This window comes from Morone saxatilis, unplaced genomic scaffold, assembly GCF_004916995.1.
Source record: "Morone saxatilis isolate NCDOM2014 unplaced genomic scaffold, NCSU_SB_2.0 Contig2, whole genome shotgun sequence".
NCBI lineage: Eukaryota > Metazoa > Chordata > Actinopteri > Moronidae > Morone > Morone saxatilis.
Window position 1 is genome coordinate 20,129,015 of NW_023339762.1, and position 22,757 is coordinate 20,151,771.

A 22,757-nucleotide genomic window follows, 5' to 3' on the forward strand; every position below is an offset into this window, starting at 1 on the left:
AGGGATGTCACGAGAACCGATATTTCAATACCAAGTCGATGGCGGTGTTTTGAAAACATGACGGTACTTGTTTTTCTGTAGTACCGTAAGTACCAAAAGTAACGGGAAACCAGTTTCTTCCGACCTGACGGGGCACCTCGTTTACAGTACAGTATTACTACATTTCTGGTATTGTGATATGCCTAGTCTAAGCTAAGCTAGGCTAAGCGTCTTCTGGTTCAAGAAAATAAGCGCATTTCCTGTCATGTCAAGCTATTCCTTTAATGCACATACAGTACATACTTGAAGTAGGCAACATCCCAAAGAGACTAAATCCATGCCAACAATTCTCCATCAGTCAGTTCAGTGAGAATAGTGAGAAACAAAATGCACAGCCAGCTGTTATAGAGTTTTTTCATGGCAGACATCTATAGTGATTCAGCCTTATCCCCACACTTCATCACACTGTTCTCTTGTTAGGAATCAAACATGGCGCTGCCAACTGCTCATCTGTCTGCAGTCATATGCATGTGTATCTACAGTTACTGTGTGTGTGTGTGTGTGTGTGTGCGCGTGTGTGTTTATAAACTCAAGCATGATGATGTCTTCACTGTTCAACTAGTGTATGTAAGTGCAAAATTACCAGAGTTCAAGAGTTGCTATGGTTGATACTTGAGATCGTAAACCCTTGTCTTACTCAATTAGACTCTCAACCTCCATTTGAGAGCAGTTTGCATTCTCAGCTGTGAGGAGCAGCATACAGAGGCTCACAAAAGCATTTACAGAGTTGGAACGGTGTGTGAGATCTCTGCAGCGATTACACAGGAACTTCTCGGGTCCACATCCTGTCCCACGACTCGCTTCGTCAGAACATCTCGTCTCCACTATTTGGGTGTAATACTGTCATGCTTAGCTTTAAAGTATGACTCATTTGAAAACAACCAATCCATGCTCAAGAGATGCACATCCACCTCAAGGGAGATGCCCAGATAGACAGATGTACTATGGTTGGCAATTATGCAAAAACAAAAATTATTTCAAGCTTGTATCAAGAAAAGATTTTATGAGGTAGAAAAGTATTCTGGTTGTAGATTAGGTTGAAAAATAGGCAAATGGAGATTTTTTTTCCCGAAACTATTACATTATTCAACAAGGTGAGACATTTTTGAGGAGGCTTTCTTGGACCAGACAAGTCCCCTGATCGTGGGAAAACTTGACAGTGCTGCCTTGATCGCCCAACCGCATCAGTTTTCAACTAAGAGCAGAGATGAGTCACTCAAAATGCAGCCCAATATATTAGATTTGATGTATTAAGCCCAATTTGTCAGAAACAGGGGCCATCAGCAGGTCTTAAGTGTATTAGTTACTGTTGACCTCAAAATTTTAGGGATTGGGACCTCTAAATTATCAGTGCTGGCTGGCTGGCTGGCTGGCCAGCTGTGTGCTGGAGGTCCAAAGAGCAGAGCAGACAAGTAGGATTAAAGGGCTATGATACTGCAGCACTGTACTGGAGAAGAAGAGCACCGAACAATCGAGAGCTTCTTAAATCCTTTGCAGGCTTTGCAAGTTGCCATGGCCTTGAGAAAAAAGGGAAAGAAAAAAATAAATCTTTTTCTGATGCTGTAATGTTTTCAGTAATAAATCCAGGACACTAAGAAAATACAGCAATGAGAGAGGAAAGACACAAATATGAACAACAACAGCAGCTTAATGCAAAAAACATTCATGATTCCAAGACTAAAAGACAATAACCAACTGGATAAACAAAGCTTTGTTAGGCAGCCATCATCTGTGCTTGTCTGAGGATTCTAAAATGCACTTTCTCTCCTTTGACTTATGAAACTAGTTAAACTTGAATAAAGAAGGCTTTAAGAACACATGGGTTGTTCAGAAATACAACAATGCCTCTGAATTTTCGTCTCTATCCTTGGTAACCTTCTCAGAGTAACGCATGAATCAGGAAATATGCTTCCACATTGCACATACTTAGTGCAGGCTGGCATCAATTCCCAGGCTCACAGGAGGTCTCAGTTTCACTCAGCTGTGTATCGGACTATGCTATGAGTCACCCACTTAGATGATTTACTTCACCCTCACTGTAATCAAAGTACAGCGCAATCCCCAAATAACACAAGATCATCCTTTTAGAAGATACAAAAATCCATACACATAAGAAGGTTTTTCTGTGCTCTGTGAGAAAAGAGAGCCACACAAATCTGGTTCCTATAATTCCCAAAGGAATACCTCCTCTTCTTCTTTCAGATCCGAAAAAAACAAAAAAACAAAACCAAAACAGGGATATGAAAAAAGAAACATTTGGACTTTGGAGTGGCTGGAACTTCCTCTCAGCTTCACAGCCGTCAACAACATCTGCAACTGCCAACCCTGGACAGATGTCTAAGCAGAAACACTATCTCCGGGTGGGTAGGTGGGGTGGAGGGAGTGGGGTGCGGCGGGGTGGGCTAGAGCCTGGCTGCAACTTGGCTGTAAAGATGCCCATAGACACAGCGGTGCTCTGAGAGCTTGTTTAGTGTAGACTGGGAAAATGGAAAAGGAAAAAAACTGAAAAAACTGGCCTAAATATGTCTCACTGCAGTCATTAACTGTTAGTTACATATGCCTTTTATTTTACCTCTGAGTCTGAGAACTATTCTGATTTCAGCTGGGCCTCGGCTCATAATATGATTCAACAGACAGCAGTGGGCTTGTGATACAAATAAAAAAAAAAAATGGCTTGAAAGTTGAAATGGAAGCCAAACTGTATTATGCTTTGTTCCTCTATGATTTGTGAATTTTCTCACTTATTTGCAGTTATATGTTCAGACTTTTGACAAGTGATATTACTATGCAGCACTGACATATCCACCTCCGGCCCACACATTATTCTTTAAAATACATCCTTATTATAAATCTGTATCTCTCACAAGACCCCTGACCTTTTAACCTGGCGCACTGCTTCCCATCTCCACCCACACCCTAACACTGTTTGTAAACCAGAGCTCAACACCTGCATCCAATCAAACCCTCCCCTTGCATCCTTTGCTCCACAACTCCCACCAGCAGACTGGGAGTCAGATTCAGACAGGGCTCAGAGAGGTTTTACGACAAAACCAGCTTGACTTGAATTCTGATCCAGAACCAGCAAATCAAAGGGGGACTGATGACAAAAATAACAGCCATAATTAAGAGTCAGGCCCTTTAAAAGCGAAAAGGAAGAAAATTCCACTGAAGGTTTTTCTCTAGCGCAAATCCAAACTTGGCCTGCATAATTGACGACGGCATTTTTACAATGTCGGTAAATTTCATGATTTAAGATGATGACTTTATCGTGTTTCCAATTATCGTGTTTAATTCAATGGAGCCAGAGGAGAAGATATACACAAGTTGTAAAATTCAACTAACACAATATCACACTGCACAAAATACCCATCGTAACAAGTCATTTAATACAGTAATGCACATTGATGAAGGCCAACACATTTCTTAAATCAAATGTTATTTTTCTGACACAACTGAAGTGGTACATGCTAGTCTGCTTTTATTCCTGGCAATCCCCTTTAAATATCCAAAACAAATACAATGCTTTGGAAACTAGATTTTGACACGAAACATGTCCAGATGACCTAAAACCGACCTTTTAAGCAGTACACAAAACTCAAACCTCCTGAACTCAAATGCACTCAGCAACTTTGACAAACTACTACTATAAGTACTATAAGTCAGATCTGCCATTAAAGACATCTGTCATCTTACATCAGCTAGCACACTAGAGTCTTTACCTGATTGAGACATCACATCTAGATAGTTACCTCTACAGCTGCCTGTGCACTTACCAGCATTGATAGAAGAAGAAAGCAACATACAACATTCATCTCATCCATTTGACTTTGCCTTTCTCAGGCATTATTATTAAATAGTCACATTAATGTCCAGGAAAATATGTGGCCTGAAAGTATTAGATTTGTGTTGTTTTACTTTTTACATTGGTGAATTTTGCAAAAACAACTTGCAGTGTTAGTTATGTAAGCTGTTTTGCTATCATTCCCATGAAAAAATTTTATGGTTCCCCCACTGCTAGTCATGCTGCCTTTTTTCCAAAACAGACTACTCTGCATCCATTTCACTCCAGTTTTGTGGTGCTTGTAGGCAAAAAAATAAAATAAAAAAGACATGCCAAGAGTAATTGGACAGACTGAGGAGTAATTTAGCTCTGTTAATTAAATTATACTTATTCTGATTATGACTCTGATGTGTGTCATATATACATACATGATTTAGTTGTTTATGTGACAGTAGTATTACCTTAACCTGGTAACAATTAACCTTGTAAACACACCAACTATTGCTGTAAGAACTGCCATCACTGTGAGGATCCTGCTGAAGTTAGAACTGATGAATGATAAGCACTGTAGGCCTGGGACTGGTGAGGCAAGGCTGTACCAGGCCTGTGCTGATGGTGAGTCACACTGAAATGCATCTAAACATCTGGTCTCTCTTACTCACACAGCCAGCGACACTGGGTTCTGTCCACAAAAGACAAAAGAAAACACCACTGGGGGTACCCTCCTCTGCACAGAAATGCTGAGTTACAAACACATACACCCACACACACATTCAGAACTAAGGATTCCCCGATCCGTGGACCTTTATCTCTGGGCCATGAGGCCACAAGGACACAAAGCAGACCACTACTCCTTTGAAACAGGATCCACCACTAGAGCTCTAAATCCTTTACTGCTTACGTACATCCCGTTTATACTAAACATTGGTCATAAAACATCTTGTTTGTCTTTTCATCTTATTTCTACCCTCCCATCTGAAACGGTGAATCACAGGATTCTCAGCAACCTCTCACACACTAGAAACAGCATTCTTGAACAGAGAGAGAAAAAGGACAACTGAGTAACTCAGGCCACATGCCAGCAGTTTCCAGCACAAATCACACCCTGATTCTGAGGTTTACTATACAGATTGTTCAAGCATCTGCTTTGTGTGCAGAAATGACAAATCAAGAGATATTGTCCTAGAACGCCAGACCTTTACCAAAGCTAACTGACAACAGGCATCGAAGGAGCTTAAGTCTCTGGCACAAAACGACACTTGCAGTACAACATGAGTTCAGAGGAGTTGAGGTCAAAACACATTAATTCATCTGTTTCCTCTTCACCTCTCCTTTATTACCTCACTTCATTATCTAACATTTCTTAGGCTGGCCATCTTTTTCTTCATCAACTCCTTACACCCTTCTCCCTCACTGAACTATCACCACATCAACACAATATGTACTGTCTGTATTTTTCCTGGTTCTGGACTGGTTCTGTGTTTACAGATCCTGGCAGCACGGACAGAGGGATCAGTGCCGAGATGGACTCTCTGTTCTGTGACCCAGTTCCCACATTGGCCATGAACAATGCTGCCTGGGAGGGTCCAACAGATGCACCACAACATGTGCTTACAGAAAGGGATGGCAGAGGTTCAACTAGGGGGAGGAAGCTCTTGACAATCACGTCTAAAGCCCCCGATGGGCAGCATTGAGGTCCAACTTCGGTAAATGATCCAGGCGGATGACAGGATCAGTAAATTTGTTAAAGCTTTATAGTAGCCTCTTGAGATGTGCTGGATTTTTCAGACTGACACGGCATGGGTTCACGGCTATCTGACAGGGAGAGTCCTCTGAAATCTGTGAGCTCATTCAACAGTGGATTTGCTAAGATGGATAAGGGAAACGGGGTCATTTGAGGCCAATATGTGCACATTGTATTTGACTGAGCCATTTGAGTTAGCAAGGAGCACCACCCTCTTCAGTTTTCTTATGTGGCACCTGGTACCACCCATTTGCTTAACAGAGTGTTTTTGTCTGATTCACAGCTAAACTGGTTTCAGTTTTCAATCATGAACGGGAAAAAACATCTCTTCCAGACGGTCTCCCTTCTTGGCTTTCCTCTCCCCATCTTTTTTCTTTTTTTTCCCCCTCCTCATCAGTCACTCCTTTCATCTTGCAATCCTCCATTTGGTCTGCATCAGTGCAGGGTAAGATCACAGCATAGAGAGAGAAGGGCACTAGATAAGAGGCTATGACAGACAGGGAGTGCAGTAAAAGACTAGTTATTTTATAGTTTCATGGGTCTGCCTTCTCTTCCGTCTGCATGAGAGGGGTTTTATAGGCCGGCAGGGAAATTTGGATCCGGTTTTATTCAGATTTTCAGCTGGCACAGTTGCGCTAGGTTCAATTAAATTGGCATAGACTGCGAAAAGACAAACATCTGCCGTCAAACTGCACAGCTTCAAATTGTGCATGAGCAGTTAGACAAACAAACAAAATGAACACTGAGATGCGTGCTCATTGCATGCAGTAAATCTCCAGTGAGAATATAGAGCATGATGGGTGGACAAAGGTCAGACAGAGGGGTCAGACTGCTGCATCTTTAACTACAGACACCTCAATTTCTCAGTAAAGCTGGGGCAGGGGTTTGACCACTTTTCAGCCGGAAAATGTATTGATTTCCTGATTGTGCAGAACATTATAGAACATGAAACACAGTGAGTAGCAGCCTTAAAACAAAATGGCATACCACTTTTTATGTTCCCTGATATGAAGTAATTCTTGTTGAAGAAAACTAGCATATGTATATTGTCTAGGGACAGGCAGCATTCTGTTGACAATATAGCAACAGCTTTGAGGGGAAAACTCACAATATGTGCTACTTATTAAAAAACAAACAAAAAAACCCCCAAAAGATTTGAAGAAGAAAAAAAGAAGATTGATTTGGCGTGTACACAAGTAATTAAACAACCCATTACCCGCATCCATCCCAGGTGGAGAGGGATAGAAATCAGTGGAGGGAATTACTAAACTAAGGCCAGACTCATCTTCTTAATGCAACCTGACAGCTCAATTTGAATTTTTGTCCAGAAAATGAGTGACGCTTCTTGCATTTAAATTGTGGCCAGACCCAATTTACAGCTCGAGGCACATGGGATTTTTTAAACCGATACCATTTTAGAGGGGAAAGGTTCACAGATTACACTTATGGTGGCCAATAAAGTGAATTTATGAGCTAGAATGAAAATAGACCTTTTCTATTTGGATTGTGCACCGATTTTGCACTGTTGACTTTGCAAAGGTTACAGTTACATATTCTTTAACATGTTAATACAAACATTGTCAACCAATTGTAGTTGCCATTGCTGAAAGCTACTTCTCGCTTACTCTGTGCTGCTTGCCAATCACATTTACCTCTGCTGGATAAACGTGACACTAATATATTACCACCATCTTTTTTTCTGCATTATATACTGGGGAAATGTTTGTTTCTCATAGTAGTGCATATTAAACAACGTATACACAGATACAATACTGATGTCTGTGAAAGGTCAATATTGGCCCATAATATGGGCTGCCCGATACATCGGTCAGTAGTCTCTGCTCATAACTGAGATGTGAGCCACCGCCAGGCCACCTCAGAGAGTTGATTTTGATAATGAATTTTAATGGGACAAATACTGCAGATATTAACCACCATGGAAAACATGCACAGATTAATAGACCCTGATGGAGTCGTAATGGATCTTAGAGTGGATAGAACTCTGACACTTAATGTGACGTGGAGTGATAGGATGCGGCAGGCGAGCCTCTAAAAGACAGGTATAGCCACAACTACAAAGCACAAGGAAGATGAAAACAAGAGACCGTGAGATGGGAACGAGAGTAAAACTGCCCCCGAAGAAAACGAAATAAGACAGAGAGCTCTTGTGTGATGAATTGCGTATGCTGGGTTACACTAACACAGCCTCAGCACTATTCTGCCAGATTACAAAAACAGTGACATCATACACAGCCTGTTTGATGTAGACCTCTCTGTAAACACACAAATTAAGACATTTAAGAAAGCACACACAGGATTAAGTCTGATCTATATTATCTTTGACTGACATCGTTAACAAATTCTGGTCCAAGATACATGACACCAATCATGATAGAGACATAATATGTAATTTGTATGCAACCATATCTGGTCAACGTGATTTATCTGCTTGAATAAGTGCTAGCTCCACTATCATACTTGTTTGGACCCTTGTTTCCCTTGATTGTCTTGAATGTTCTTTCTGGGATTTGTCAGATTTAAGAGCTGACCTAAGAGCTGAAAATATGAGAATATACAAGTGAAGAGAGGCTGCCACTGTAGTGTACCACGGCATGTGTGTGAAAAGCTCGACCTGCAACAAGAGGTTTAAAGAATAAGTCACTGTGTGTTTTTTTTGGCACTGCACTCATATCATTTTACAGACCCAATCAAAGCACAAGCTAAAAAGAAAGGGAAAATAAAAAGCTTTTTATTGGACTAGGCTCCCAGACACTGCCAAGGGAATAGAAGCCTTTATGCAGTGTTTTGTTCTCTTTTTTGTTGACGCTTTGGTGTCTATCTGCAAGGAACTAATGCCTATCCCACACTCCAGTTGCAAATCTTAGTGCATGTTGTGTGCAGCATATACACTATAGAACAGCTAAATGAGATAAAACTAATGGAAACCTGCAAAAACAGTTCATGTACACTATGAACTGACATGAATAACTGCTGGAAATGTGTGTTGTGGTGCAAAATCTAAACCAAACTTTGCCAAAAAGTGTTCCAAGATCCTAGAGAGACAGAAAGGAATGCTGCTGTCAGGCTCAGCGAGTAGGTCATTTGAGGACACAAGCATGAATGTGTGTTTATGAGCGTGTGTGAGAAGGAGTGTGAGGATGTGTGGTGACTACCTCAATCAATTGAAAACACATACAGAGCCAAACAGCCAATAAAACAATACAAACAACAACAAAAAAACCCATATTAAGCAGATGCATTTACACACCATAGATGTGCGTGCACACAGATAGCCAATGGCGCCTTGATCCTATGAGTGAATTGGATGATTGAGATCTTCTTAGGACTATAAAATGGAGAACTGAGCAGCCGAAAGTACGTGGTTCCAGACGGTTGGTGACTCGTAACTTTTTCTTCTACCCAATTTTGACATATTAAATAGAAAGGGTGATGATTGCCTTTTAAGTGCAGCATCGGAGGTCCAGTAATTCCTTAGAAAGTAATATGATAGTAATCACATTACTACTTACTGCACTGGAATAAAGTTTTTTACTTTAAAGTACATGACCTTACTAAGTGAACAAATAGATTGTTACTTGCATTACATTCTTAAGCCTCTTTATTGGCACAATATCAATGGAAAAATCTCCTTCGACTTATTCTGCCTTCCATTTAAACCAAATTTCTGAATTATGAGCAGAGTGCATATGACTGAGCCAACAAAGTGGCAAATACAACTCAAACTATAATTTAAGACTGTAGACTCTATTTTGGACAATGTTTTACTACAAACCTGGGGCTGCGTTGGTGTGGGCGTTGTTTAAGGTACGGGTGAGACGATGAAATATGATCCAATAAAGCGGGTTTGAGTAATAGTTCCATGAGTTAGGAAGCTTATCAGATGCCAAAACATACCACAGTGGTTTATAATACTGTGAGGAAGAATTTTATAAGTCTGCAAAGGTATAATTTTATGCTCTGTTGCGACAATCACAGGGTAACCAGTAGAATGACACCGTTCATGTTACAAAGTAATCCACCAGGAATGTGCCCTTGCACGTATTTGACTGGCCAACGCCATGCTTTGCCTGCTGGTGACATTGGATCGCGTTGAAGCAAAACTTGAGCTACGTTCAACTGTTTTGTGGACAACCGTAGGTTTTTTTTCCTCCAGAGCTCTTTGTGTTGACAAACCCACTAAGCCAACACGGGGCCCACATGGCACCAGATGCAGCATAAAACGACCTGAACGAATGACAAGGGGGTGCTTTTCACGCAGCGCTTTAGCCTCTTTGAACACAGCCTTCGCCCTAAAACATTTAGTGCCCCAGATAATGCAACTAACAGAATTATTTTAGGGCGTAATACAAAAGTGAAGTAATGAATGAATAGTGTCACTACTTTTCTTAGGGTGGCATATGGTATTCATTAACTTAAAAAAACAAGCAAATAATGATGTGTCATTTTTAACTAATGACCCAAGAAGTGAATTTATTCACATTTTAGGAGATAAAAACCCTCTGTTGGCTGTTACATAAAAACACCTGTCCTAACAAAATAACAGAAAACAGTTTAACCACCAGACGGGCAGCGTGAGAAAGAACTTCCTTCCCTAAAGCCTTACTTCTAGACAAACATGATGAAATCATGAATGTGAAATTATATGTTGGTCTTCGGGCGTCCATATGTGGCCTGCAATGGTCATACGCAGGCCGGCTCTGCTTTGATCGAGACTCGCTTGGATCTCAGAGGAAAGAACAGAGAAACAGGAAGGGCCCTCGGTCCAAATCATCCAAGACAGAGATGGAGGAGAGGAGATGGACGGGGAAAAAAAAAAAACACACCAGGAGGACACAAAACATCTGTGCGTGTGTTGCTAGGGCTGTGTGGGTGTATGCTTCTAATTAGCTTATCGTTATTGTATCAAACTGTAAGGTCGATTGTGTCAATCTGCTTTTGTCGAGATGCACATTTTCACTTCATCAATTTAGTAAATTCATGATACCTTTTCTTCCAATTATATTTATATTACATGTTAATAACTAACAACCACCCTGTGGAGTTTTAGCCCTTTATGGACCTCTTTTTTTTATGAGCGAGTCCCTATTTTATCTTGTTTTAAACTATGACACTGATTTACAGGTAGTGGCAACACACCAAGATATGCAGCAAAGCACCAGCAAAGAGAGTGAAGAAGACTGCTAGCTAGTAAACACAGATGTAAATCTAAAATCGTTTTAAAATCCACTTTGTAAAGTTTTAAGCCTTTTGGTAACACTGCATGTAAACATAACTTTTGTTTGAAAACTCGACAGAGCCCTTTTAGATACCTAATTCTACCAAAAGTATGTTTTCTGGATAATTTTAGTGTAAAACTATTTGAATGGCTTGATTTGTTCTGTCTGTACTTCTGTCTCTTTCTACAAGTCCTATCTAGAGGTCCTCACAATAAAGGGGAAGATGGACACTAATGGTCTAATGTTTGTTTGGCAGGTGAATGTGGCCGACATGAACGCTGCATTGGTAAAACTATATGAAATATTCAGCCAAGTATTCCTAACACACCCAGATCGGGGTCGCCACACTCACAGCAACTGTGCAACAGAGGGTATGAATGTGACATCATCGTACACAGAAGTAACCATGGTTCACTACACAGAAAGGCAAAAGTGCAAACATTCAGTATCTGCTTGGTGCAGTGACTTGGAAAAAAAAAAACATTGTAAACAGATAAAATGGTAAAGAGTTGTTGCACAATCACTGTACGAATAGATCCAGCAAAAAATGAACAAAAACATTTCTTTCAGAACGCCACTTAAGCCTATAATGCACAAAGAGAGGCAAGGAGATCATCTGAATCCTGGTACTGTCAGATATCTCACATTTTGATTAAAATAATAGCCCTCTCATTCTAATTGGACTAGTCAGTGATTTTGCACAACTGCTGCTGAATTAAGGTACATAAATACTGGCTTTTGGTAGGGACAGGGTTATGCCTGTTCACGTCTCTTTATATTTGCAGAATCAGAACAGGGAGCCTACCTCAGACAGCCCTTAGGATTTAAGACCATCAGACATATAAATCATTTGTGAAGGATGACGATGACTACTTTATAAAGCTGGCAGCCATTATTTTTAACACAAAACCACACATATCTAGCAACATCAGCTGTTATCCAGCCTCGGCTTTTGAAGGATTTGTACTGAAGTGATGTGAATTTGTGGTTTATCATCTACAGCTTGGATTAATTAGTCTTATTACAACTCCTATGTAGTTTACTGTGATGTGTGTTCTCCTTACCTGACCGTCCTGACCGACATGTACCTGGTGGATCTGGAGATTGCCCTGAAATAGAGAAGCGACATGTCATGTCAAAAGCTTGATTAGCTATTTTAACTAGGAAACATAAAGCCATAAAAATATACATTTGGCTCATTTGTTTTCCCTTCTATCCGGCTTAACAGGCGGACAACAGACCTGCTTTATCACGAGGTGATCCAGCCATTAAAGAGTGCTAAACTGAACTCTAGTGATCAACATGCAACATCTCATGCAGCATTACAGTATCAATATATCAGAAGTGTCAGAATTGTGCATGCACATTTTGGCAGAGGAGTGTTTAAAATGACATAAGAGTGAGACGTGGATGCAATGTCTTTGTATATACGTCAACTATTCTGTCATTTCTGGCTGCATTGATGTTCCTGTAAACAAAAACAGATGCCCATTGGCACAGGCACAAGCCCATCACTGTCTCTTCAAGATGCAATGACCATCATAAAGTCTCTGAACACCCACAGTGATGTTAACAAGACCACATGAGAGAGGACATCATATAAGCCATATTTAGCAAACCCCAAATTTCTGTTTTCTCTTGCTAATTGTATTTCATGTATGTATCAAGCTCTGTCTGAGCTGCCATATGGTCAGAAAGCAGTGTAATCTCTCAAACAGCTCATTTCCTTTTCAAGCACACTAAAACCAATGTCTTTGATGAAAGGGGCCCGTTCCTAATGAAAACATATTCTGTGAGTGGCAGTTGGGAGAAGTGGGATTTTGTTGCTAAGCTTTGAACTCCAAAAAACAAACAATATCATGGAATAGGAAGGAGAGAGGAGAAGAAAATCTGGGCTCCGCCACAAAGAGCAGGAAAGGCTTTAGAGCTTTTCTGCCTCCAATTCACTCTGTCTCTCTCACTCAATCGTGCATTTCTTCTTCTCAGTGTCCTTTAGCAACACTGAATAGGAAATGAGAAAAACACTTGGTCAAGGTGTCAATTTCTTTTGCATAAATGTCATGCATGTGTGGCACATATCACAGTATGTGATTACATGTGTATGTGTGTACACAGACTGGCGCCTTGAAATAAATCTCTCTCCCACATCCTCAAAAAAAACCATCACTAACAATGATGCTGATGTGGAAATTCCTCTTCAGCAGTCGGTGTGGTTTGGAGTTAGATTTTTATTTCAACTGGCAGGCTAACATTGTGTATGCATGCAGAGTGCATGTATTGCAGGGGACATGAGACATCTGGGCATTATGTGGAAACGAAAGTCATAACCACATAGGATATATAAACATTCAGATGCTCTATATGGAACATTTGTTTTTTCTCTTTCACTAATGACCTAAATGTTGTCAGGTATTACTCGGTTGCATTATGCTTCACTTGGATGGCTGTTTGCAAACAGAAACATACAAAAGCTCAAAAGAGCATACCCAATTTATTTGACAGATGAAAAAGTGTTTATATGTGGGTATATTGGTGAGAGGGATTATGGTGGAGGTTTTATAGCAGGCTGACTGATGGCATATCTCCAATGAGGTGTTGATAGCCGACCAGCACAGTGCTTCAGGGTGGATGGAGAGACAGAATCTGGTCCGGCTGCTTTGCGGGGGTTCTGCCTCTTAAACACACTTCTCATAGATGGAGAGAGTTGTCACTATGGTAGAGGAGGAGGGGGGCACTGCAATAGGGCTGGTTACTATTTGAAAATGTTTGATACCAGTACTGAAACTGACACTTTGACTGTGATGCTGGTTGCTGAATGATGTATTTTTTCCAATACCAGTTTTCTAAAATTAATTTTAACATTATCCATTATGGTACAATTACTCACTTCAAAGTGAGTAGGTTACAATTACTCACTTCAAAGGTGGAAGCTGAGTAAAGTAAAGAGTAAAGTAAGCTGAGCTGGCGAAAACAGAGGGTTTCTCCCGCATGCCTCCAACGTGTAACATTAACAGCCTGAAGACTTTCATTCTCTATAGTACTGGCGCAATTTGGTCGGTGCCATAAAAGTCGAAGTTCTGTTGAATGCTGTTCTGTCACTCATTTTACCTTTATCAAAACATTGCAGCTCTTGCGATTGGCATATTGCTACTGCGATTTGCATGTTGCACTTAGCCATAATGCGATTTTGAAAATACTTTAATTAATTGTGCAGCCTTAAAGTAGACTACCTTATAGTCTCTAACACAGCTTTAGGGGATCAACTCTATTTTTCTGAAGAAACACTGTGTGAGCCTCATCAAAGAATACTATAGCATGGTAGACTAATGCACTGGACAGCAGTTCTGATTATTGACCTAAATAATGTATAAGAAACTTGTAATGGTGTAAAAAAAATTGCCTTATGTCAGAGGGCCCTCAAGAGCATTTACTGAATCTACACGTTCACACAAATATAATGGATTATTTAAAATAGCCAGTGAAATAATAAAAGGCATTAGCTAGCCAGAAGTCAACCAAATTACAAACCAGACTTCCAACACAACATACTGACATTCCCACATTTAAGTAGACAACATTATTTTTCTTCCCAACAAACCACTTCTTTCTCAAGCATGACTTCACAGTAACAGCTATATTCTGTTTGGAGACAAATTCTCCTGACTGACGTGTTTGCAAAGATATTTTATTTAATTCACCAGGAAGAATGACTCAAGAAAAGGAGTGGTTGGTGTTTAGTCTTTTCTCTCTCTCTCTCTCTCATTCTCACACATTCACACACACACTTGCCTCGCTGTCCTGGGTGATTTGCACCTCCTCTCCTTGTGGTACCTGGGCAATGTGTAACTGACCCTGTGGAATCTGAGACACGGAGATAAAGGATGAGAGAGCGCTGAAGCTGGAACACCCGGGTTACACAAATATGATCAATAAACCAAGACATTTGCAAAGGCATGTTACCAGTCCAACAATAATGACATCTACATACAATTATCATACAATTACAAATTGTGTTAAAAAAAATTAAAGTCTGTCTTAAAACCAGTCAGGGACCCAGATCACTTATTTATAATGGCTAATCAGAAATTCCTGGCTAATGCACTTCTACTGTAAGTGATGGGGAACCAAATTAGCTGAAATGTACAGAATGTGATAAAAACGAATGCAACAAGTAGCCATAGTGTGCTACATGTAAACAAAGTTTTTGTTTTGTTTTTAGTTTAGTAATTATCAGACGACTGTTGCAGCCCTGAATCACATTATACTTTATTTCCTCAGCTGTATCAGCAGCACTCATACATTTCAGGCTCAGCTGCACCCTATAATACTCTGCAGCGTCGGGAGGGAAATAACTGCACAGTGAGTTCCTGACAATCATTCTCTCCCACTCTTCCACCTTCTCCCTAACTTCTCTTCCTGCCTGTCCGCCCTCTATCTTTTATGCCTGTTCCTTCCGCTCTCAGGCAGGTCACCTATCATCAGTAGCTCCAAACCCATATATCACATAGCAACCTAATAACAGTAGAAATACTCAACGCTGTAAATTATGAGGTTGTTTTGTAGCATTGTCATTACATACAGTGGACCAAAAAATTAAAATGACTTCTCTAATGTTTACTTTGTATAATCAGATTATGTGTTATGATGCAATCATATTTTTGTTTGGTAACACAGACTTTGCATCTCACATACATGTACTAAGAAAACTTCTACGATTATCTAATTTATTTTCTCATAAAAAACCCTCATGACAAACACTGTCTCACAGCTTGTGTTTATCTGTCACTGGCTGTTTCACTACAAAAATGAGTAAACAAGGCTGAGCCAGTCTACTCTAATTCAATTAATGAATGTAACCTCAATGACAAACCTTGAACTAAAACCTAACACTTTATCAATTTCATCAATTCCACAGACACAGTATAACTTTAAAACTCGGATAAGACCTTCAACACCCCTTGTTTTTATTTTCTAACCACATGATATGATTTTATTTATTTTTTTGTTAATATATACTTCCAAAGAAGTGCATAGCTGAAACACTTTAATAAAATAACTTTTTATCATATTTGCTGAAACTTGTACTATATCCTGACAGAAGTACATGAGACAGATCATCAGGTTAAAAAAAATAAAAAATCAGGTTCTTATGGCTCCCCCAAGTGCTCCTAATGGTATTTGCAAGAATCCACCAAGCCTGAACATAAACCAATCAGAGCTGAGAAAGATAGAAAGACACTTTGGGTTGGTGGCTTGAAGATACTTGAGTTCTGGGAATGAGACTCCACAATAAACTGTCTTGCTCTGATTGGTTATTTTCATTCAGGCGTGGTAAATTCTTGCAAATCCCACTAGGAGAACTGGAGCCGGATGAACCTGATTATCAGTCTCACGTAACTACTGTCAGGATATAGTGACAGTATAGCAAATATGACAAAAAGTTATTTTTATACCTACTGTAGCATTAAATACTCTCAGTATTTTATGTCAGTTTATGGTGTTTATACACTTAGTTTAAAATATTTTGTATTTAAAAAAGTAGCAGTGGCATATCTTTTTACTACGTTGTAGTTTGCACATTTCTTTACATTCTGCAACTGTTTCATGCATTCTGATTGTTTCATATATTGTATCATTTTGTGGGGCCAAGAAAACCCTATGGTAATCAAAGCCATAATGACATTAAAATGTCTTTAAATTCTACGTATTCCTGACAGTAGAATAAGCCACTATGAATGTCTATAAAAGGCCCAGTCATGAAAAACCAAACAAACAAAAACAAAACTAGATATACTGTAAAACCACCAGAAACTTTAAAATACACATTTTTGGTCACACTGGCCTGCGCTAAACAGGCCATAGTGTTTAATCAAGTGGTTTCTCACTTGTTCCTTAAAAGTTGGTATTTTAGGTTATTGTATTTCAGAGCACAGGGAAGACAAGAGAGGAAACGTTCATTCACTTTCTCTCTGTCAGCCCACGCTGTAGTGGACCTGACTATGACCTTTGATCCAAGCAGCTGTAAAAGGTCATCCAATCCCGGAGCAACTCCTTCATTGACATAAACTGCAGTGTATTTCTACAAAATGCAGTCACTGTGGTGGGTGGCGTGATCGGTCCCACCGCACTACTAATCCTCCCTTATATGACAAATAATTAAATAAATGAATCAGACAGAAATAGCTTATTGTAAGACACATCTGCGAGGAACGATGATAAAGACTCAGACTGTTACTGTTAGATAATACTTTGTTGTGTGAAAGCCTATAAATAAAAATGTTTGCTTATGGATTCAGTGAAACATTGAAGGATGAAATGTCTGACACTCACCACCTGAACTTGTCCATCCTCGCCAATCCGGTGGAACTGGACCTGTTGATTGGCCAGTGTGTAGTGCAAGGTCTGCTGGGTGGCATTCTCAATGTGGGATGCTTCTTCTGCGAGGCCTCCCTCTGGTTAGAAGAACAAGACATATGGTCATTGGTGCACTTATGTATACAGTGGAAGTAGGTCAGAAATACAGTGCAAATGATTCTAGCACATATAAAAAAATACAAATGAGACACAGTCACACATGTGTTAATGCAAGGGGCCTTAGCAACCTTTTGTAAAAAAAAAAAAATAAAAAGCTGGCTAATTCCCAGGCCATCTGCTGGATGATGGCGTGTTTATACTTTATCAAACGCCTAAATACACAACAAGGACTCTCCATCCAAACACACTCATGGTCTAGCAGACAAACACAAACCCAAGGCCTCAGTCTAAACACCCGCTATCACACCAGCAGTCTGAAATCCCTGCATTGCACCCATCGGATCACCTATTGCAGCTCCAGAAAAACCCCGAAGACATCAAGACAGAGCTCTCAGTGACCTTGAAGTCTGCACCACAGAATGCAAAATAAACCAAATCACACTCTCTTTTGTAAGACGTGTGAGGGCTCAAAGGATTTAAGATTATTTTTTGTAACAATACCTTGCATTTTTCAGCATGGAATAAGAAACAAACAAACAGGAAATGTAGCTTTAAATGACAAAAAAGATACAGCACATATCACATGCACCTCAAAAGTTGTGTTTAAGTGATATCGCTTTGAAAAGTAAAGCTGTCTCCCATCTTTCATTATTGCTGATATTATGGAAATAATCCTCAGTACTATTGTTTGCCAGATGAGGAAGCAAGAGCCAGGTGGCTTGTGAAGTTTAACAGTTTCGGTCTAAGCTCTACTTGCTGGTTCACTGATAAATAATGGTTTAAAAAGCAGAAGAATTGCCTCTTTTCTGTCCAATAATATGTAATCTGATTAAGGAAGGAATGATTGTGTTTGAAAGTTTGACTTTGCATGTTTGTGGATAGACCATCTGAACTAGTATTTGTGTTGTACACTCTGGGGTGTGTGTGGTCTGAAAAGGCAGGGCCTGACAACCCACCCCTCGTGTGTGCTCACAGGATATTTGGGTTTCCTCTGCAGTCTTACTTTTCCCTGGTCAGAGGTGAGAGGTGGTGGCTCACAGGGAGGGAAGGACAGCAGGCATTGTGTGCAGATTACAACCATCTGCTGCAATACGCACTGTATCTGCATTTGGGTTCTGATCTTAAAATAACTTTCATATAGCTGATGAAGAGCAGTCTGAGGTTCACTGCGTGTGACTGCATACAGTCCATTTCTCCAATAAAGCAGTAGAATAAGGATCGAAAGAGGCCAACACAGCTTCGCAGAAAGAACACTTCCATCTGTTCTTTTTAAACTGTTTGAGAACTAGTTGAAATTGACTGGAAAAATATGATTGTTTTTGCTGACAGCACAAAGTTAATGAGTTCCATAATGACAAGCCAAACCAGTGCCCTGCAAGCAGAAGAAACACTGGATACCTCTCGATTCTCACAACTGTTCAGCTTGTTTAATTAGAAAACAACCACAGAAACATTTGAGCTCTTACATACAAAAAGCAGCTGCCAGGTTGTTAACTTGAACCAGCCATCAGTCTCACATTACCCCTGTTCCTGCACCCCCCAACAGTTTCCTGTAAAATTCAGAATCAACTACAAGATCATGCTGATTACATACGGCACCCCATTCCCCCAGTTACATTTCTGACCTTGCCGTTCCTCGTTCCACTTCTTATATCCTGGCCTTGAATCCATTGCCCAATAAAAGGTGACTATGCCTTTGCTGTTTTATCACCAACCCTCTGGAATCATCTTCCCCCAATTGCTCAGATTTGCTGAATATTTGAACTGTTCTGTTCTATGCTGCACAGACAAACTAATAATCTGTACTTTACCTGAGCCTGTACTGCGAGGTGTGCGTTTGGAGAAGCTCTTGACAGCCAGACTCTGGCCACGCTGCTTGCGTCTCCAGGCAGTGCGACACTTGGAGTCAATACTTTGCTTGATGCGGTACCAGTCTGATTCAGTGATGCCAAATTTGTGGAACAAGTGGCCTGTGGGGAGAAAAATAAGTCAAAGATCATCACATTCTGTGTGTATATATACATTTACACACACACACACACAAAATATTGCAATATTGCTGGCTTTGTAATGAATAAATCATGAAAAAATGAATACTATCCAAATGTTCTGTGTTGATATGCCCCTTTCATTAATGTGCCCCATCCTTTGTTTGAATAGTTGAGGAAACCAAATAGTCTGCTTTGAGCTATACTGAAGGTAACAAGCAAGTGCTGTGTAGATTAAATATTTTCACATGCCATAACCTAAACTTGAATGTAACATCGGCATTAATACAAGACATAGTAGTTAGGCTATTTCCCTAGCACGAATATCACAGGCTGACGATGTCAGCAGCACACTTTATAGATAAAATATTATTTTACAATTAATTTTGAAGTCTGTGTCTTGGCATAGAAATCTTCTTAAATAATACCACGTCAATGTCAGCATATAGTCCTATAGCCTACATACAGTCTTTGCAGTAAAGGATCTTAAAATGGAGAGGATTTAATACCAACAGAATCCTGCACTGTTTGTGATAGGGTGATTCATCTGCAAACAATGTACACAAAACTTGGACAACAACTGTCCTGATTCTGTTGATTTCCTCTCCACACCCTTTGACAAGAAGTGCTAACACAGGCCTGTGACGGTGCTTTATCCCTCCCTCAGTGGAGATATGTGCAGGTGAGACTGGATACAGCTGTGCTTAGTGGCTGCCTACCTCAGTGTTATGAACTGAACTCAAGGGTGTGAGCGACTTGACAGCTTATTTCTACAAAAATTAACAACAGCACAGATATAACCTGAGGGTAGAAAATGAGACAGAGGGACAGCTGAAGGGTATCTGGGCATAGTGGGGTGGCAGAGTACGGCAGCCCATCCACACCTGATGAGTCCTGTACAGGCAGGCAGGGCAGTTGCTCCTTCATTCCTTTTTCTTCTTTCTTTTTTTTTTTTAGGCAGGCAGAATGAGTCACCCAAAAGTCACCTGGCCCTGCTCCAACCTCTACATACCTCTATGTCAGGCTAAATCTGCATGTAACTACACACACCCACACTGCTGAGAGGAAATACAGGTAACCAAGTACAAACACTTACGTATGCCATGGGGGATATTTGCTAAAACCTCCTGCAGGGGGCACACGCTGCCCTCTAAAAGAAAGGCTACAGCTAATAGAGCGCCTCTTTTTACTGCTACATAAACAATATAAATATAGTATACAGCCACTTTCATAAATATCTGTCTGCCTACCATCATAGCCCTGCTTAATCAGGAATCAAAGAGTTCACTGAATTGAGAGTGACTCCATTAGGGTCTTTCTACCAGACATGTGCTTGTCATTTAGAGTCTGGTATGTTATAAAATGTGTTGCACATTTATGCGTGTGTGCAATGATGAATGCATGTTGTTGTATCCCGCCTTGGGAATACAGACTGCAGTCTATTTCTGTGTTCAATTCGGTGCCGCTTTGTAATGGAACGGGGATGAAATGTGGGAAGGTCTCCGAGAGTTCATTTATTGATGTAAGGGGGCAAGGACTTAAACCCCGGCTGAGTGACTTTTAGTAGCATAATTTAAACTGTTCAGAAATCATGTAATAATTGTGAGATAAACAGTGATACTAGACAACGCCTTGGCATTCACAAGTGGGTGATTTTGCCAATTAAGTTATCAAACTGGCATGTTCAAACAGCTCAGAAACACTCGACGAGAAGATATGGTGGATGTGTCAGTGCCAGCAGCTTGTACATAAAAAGACACTCCTTTTTGTAAACTGGCTTGTAATGGAATAATATTTACCACCATGTCTACCTCCACTTTGTCAAAATCGCAAGAAATTGCTACACTTGTCAATAGTAGATGATTATGATGTCAACGCAGGAGGACTCACAGCGAATGCCATAGATCATGAGCGGGTCCAGCTGCTTCTTGCCATGTTTGCCCTGGCCAGAGAGGTTTGACATGGCTTGGATCTCCCGATGAAACAGGTAGTCCAACAGCGTCAGTGCCATTTTTTCTGCTGTGCGGCAGTTTGTGGTGATATGGAGCATGTCAGCTGGAGACACTGGACAACGAACTCGCATCTCTGGGTTGTGCTCATCTCCCAACCAGGTGCCGCCTGGGTAATCATCTAGAGGAAACAGAAGAAGAAACAGTTATTCACACACATTTCCACAGCTCTAGTTGAACAACCATGTAGCCTGAATACTGAGATCTGGGGCAGTATACAAATACCTGTACATGTACCTAGCCTTCCTTCACTGATGTAAAGAAAATTCTATCACTGTAAAATCTACATGTATTGATTCACAGGTTGAAAAATACTACACTGGTACACTTCATGTAATGCAATAGCGCACCCATGTGGCAGTGAATGAGAATTGTGTGAATTATGGGTAACACTGTGTTATTATTAAAGGTATTAAAAAGCAGAATATGTGGTTTGGCTGTTTGCTCACAGCGTATGTTAGCTGTTAAGTTCACCACACAAACAAACACACAAACAAAGCATGAGACACTGCACTAAACAGCACATGGTACCATCTAGCTAGTGCTGACTAACACAGTTTTATCATGGTAACCCACAGCTGTAAATAAATGAATAATAGTTTGCCTTTGAAGATAACCAAGAACTTCCCAAATCGACTGAAAATAACCAAACCAATAATCACAGCAAATATTACAACAATATGGACTTAATTTAGGTTTGAACTTTCATTAGAAATGCACTATTTCCTCTAAGGCTCAGCCAGAACCATGAGCAAAGCTACTGAAAACATAAATGACTAAGCCTGAGTCAAAACCACAGAGAAATGAACATGACAGATCAGCACAGTTAGCTTTCCATTCAATATGGACACCATGTGTAAGAATCACGTTAGTCACGCTAAATGAGTCAAATTTAACAAAACAATCAAAAGCGATTAGTGGTTGTGGCTCAGGAGGTAAACTGGGTCATCCACTACTCAGTGGCAGTTCAATCCTCCTGTCTACATCTTGAAGCGTCCTTGGGCCAAGACATGTGGACAGACACACACATATGCCATCATCGTGTGAATGAGAGGCATATGGTAAAGATTTTTACCATTTGGTGGTCTTAACAAAATTCAAGATAAGTACCAAAGAAATCCATTACAACACAGCAGAATTGACACAGATCACCTTGTTACATGCACTATTCATTCACACTGCTGTTTTGTTAATAATGAGATGGGACCTTCCTGACAGAGAAAGAAAAGTCATGGCTTAAAACAAGTTTTTCTTGCTGTTCAACCTGTGATCTTTCTACTACTTAGAACAGTGATTGGCGTCCGATTGAATACAGAGAAGTATATATATATATACTTTTGAAAGGTACTGACCACTGCAGACTGAGAACACCCCACAAGAGCTGCAGATTCTGAGGTTCTCTGACCCAGTCGTCTAGCCATCACAATTTGGCCCTTGTCAAAGTCGTTCACATCCTCACGCTGTCAATTTTTCCTGCTTCTAACA

At 40.3% G+C, this 22,757-nt stretch overlaps 1 protein-coding gene across 2 annotated transcripts in view; it reads right to left on the reverse strand.

Moving 5' to 3' along the window:
- banp (BTG3 associated nuclear protein) overlaps positions 1-22,757 on the reverse strand; it is a 34,507-nt gene that overhangs the window by 7,380 nt on the left and 4,370 nt on the right. For both annotated transcript variants that reach the window (XM_035665250.1, XM_035665251.1), the window contains exons 7-11: positions 21,154-21,393; positions 19,087-19,245; positions 17,132-17,253; positions 14,591-14,662; positions 11,866-11,910 (exon numbers count right to left, since the gene is read on the reverse strand). In XM_035665250.1, the coding sequence (XP_035521143.1) occupies positions 11,866-11,910; positions 14,591-14,662; positions 17,132-17,253; positions 19,087-19,245; positions 21,154-21,393 (638 nt within the window). The remainder of the gene's footprint in view (positions 1-11,865; positions 11,911-14,590; positions 14,663-17,131; positions 17,254-19,086; positions 19,246-21,153; positions 21,394-22,757) is intronic.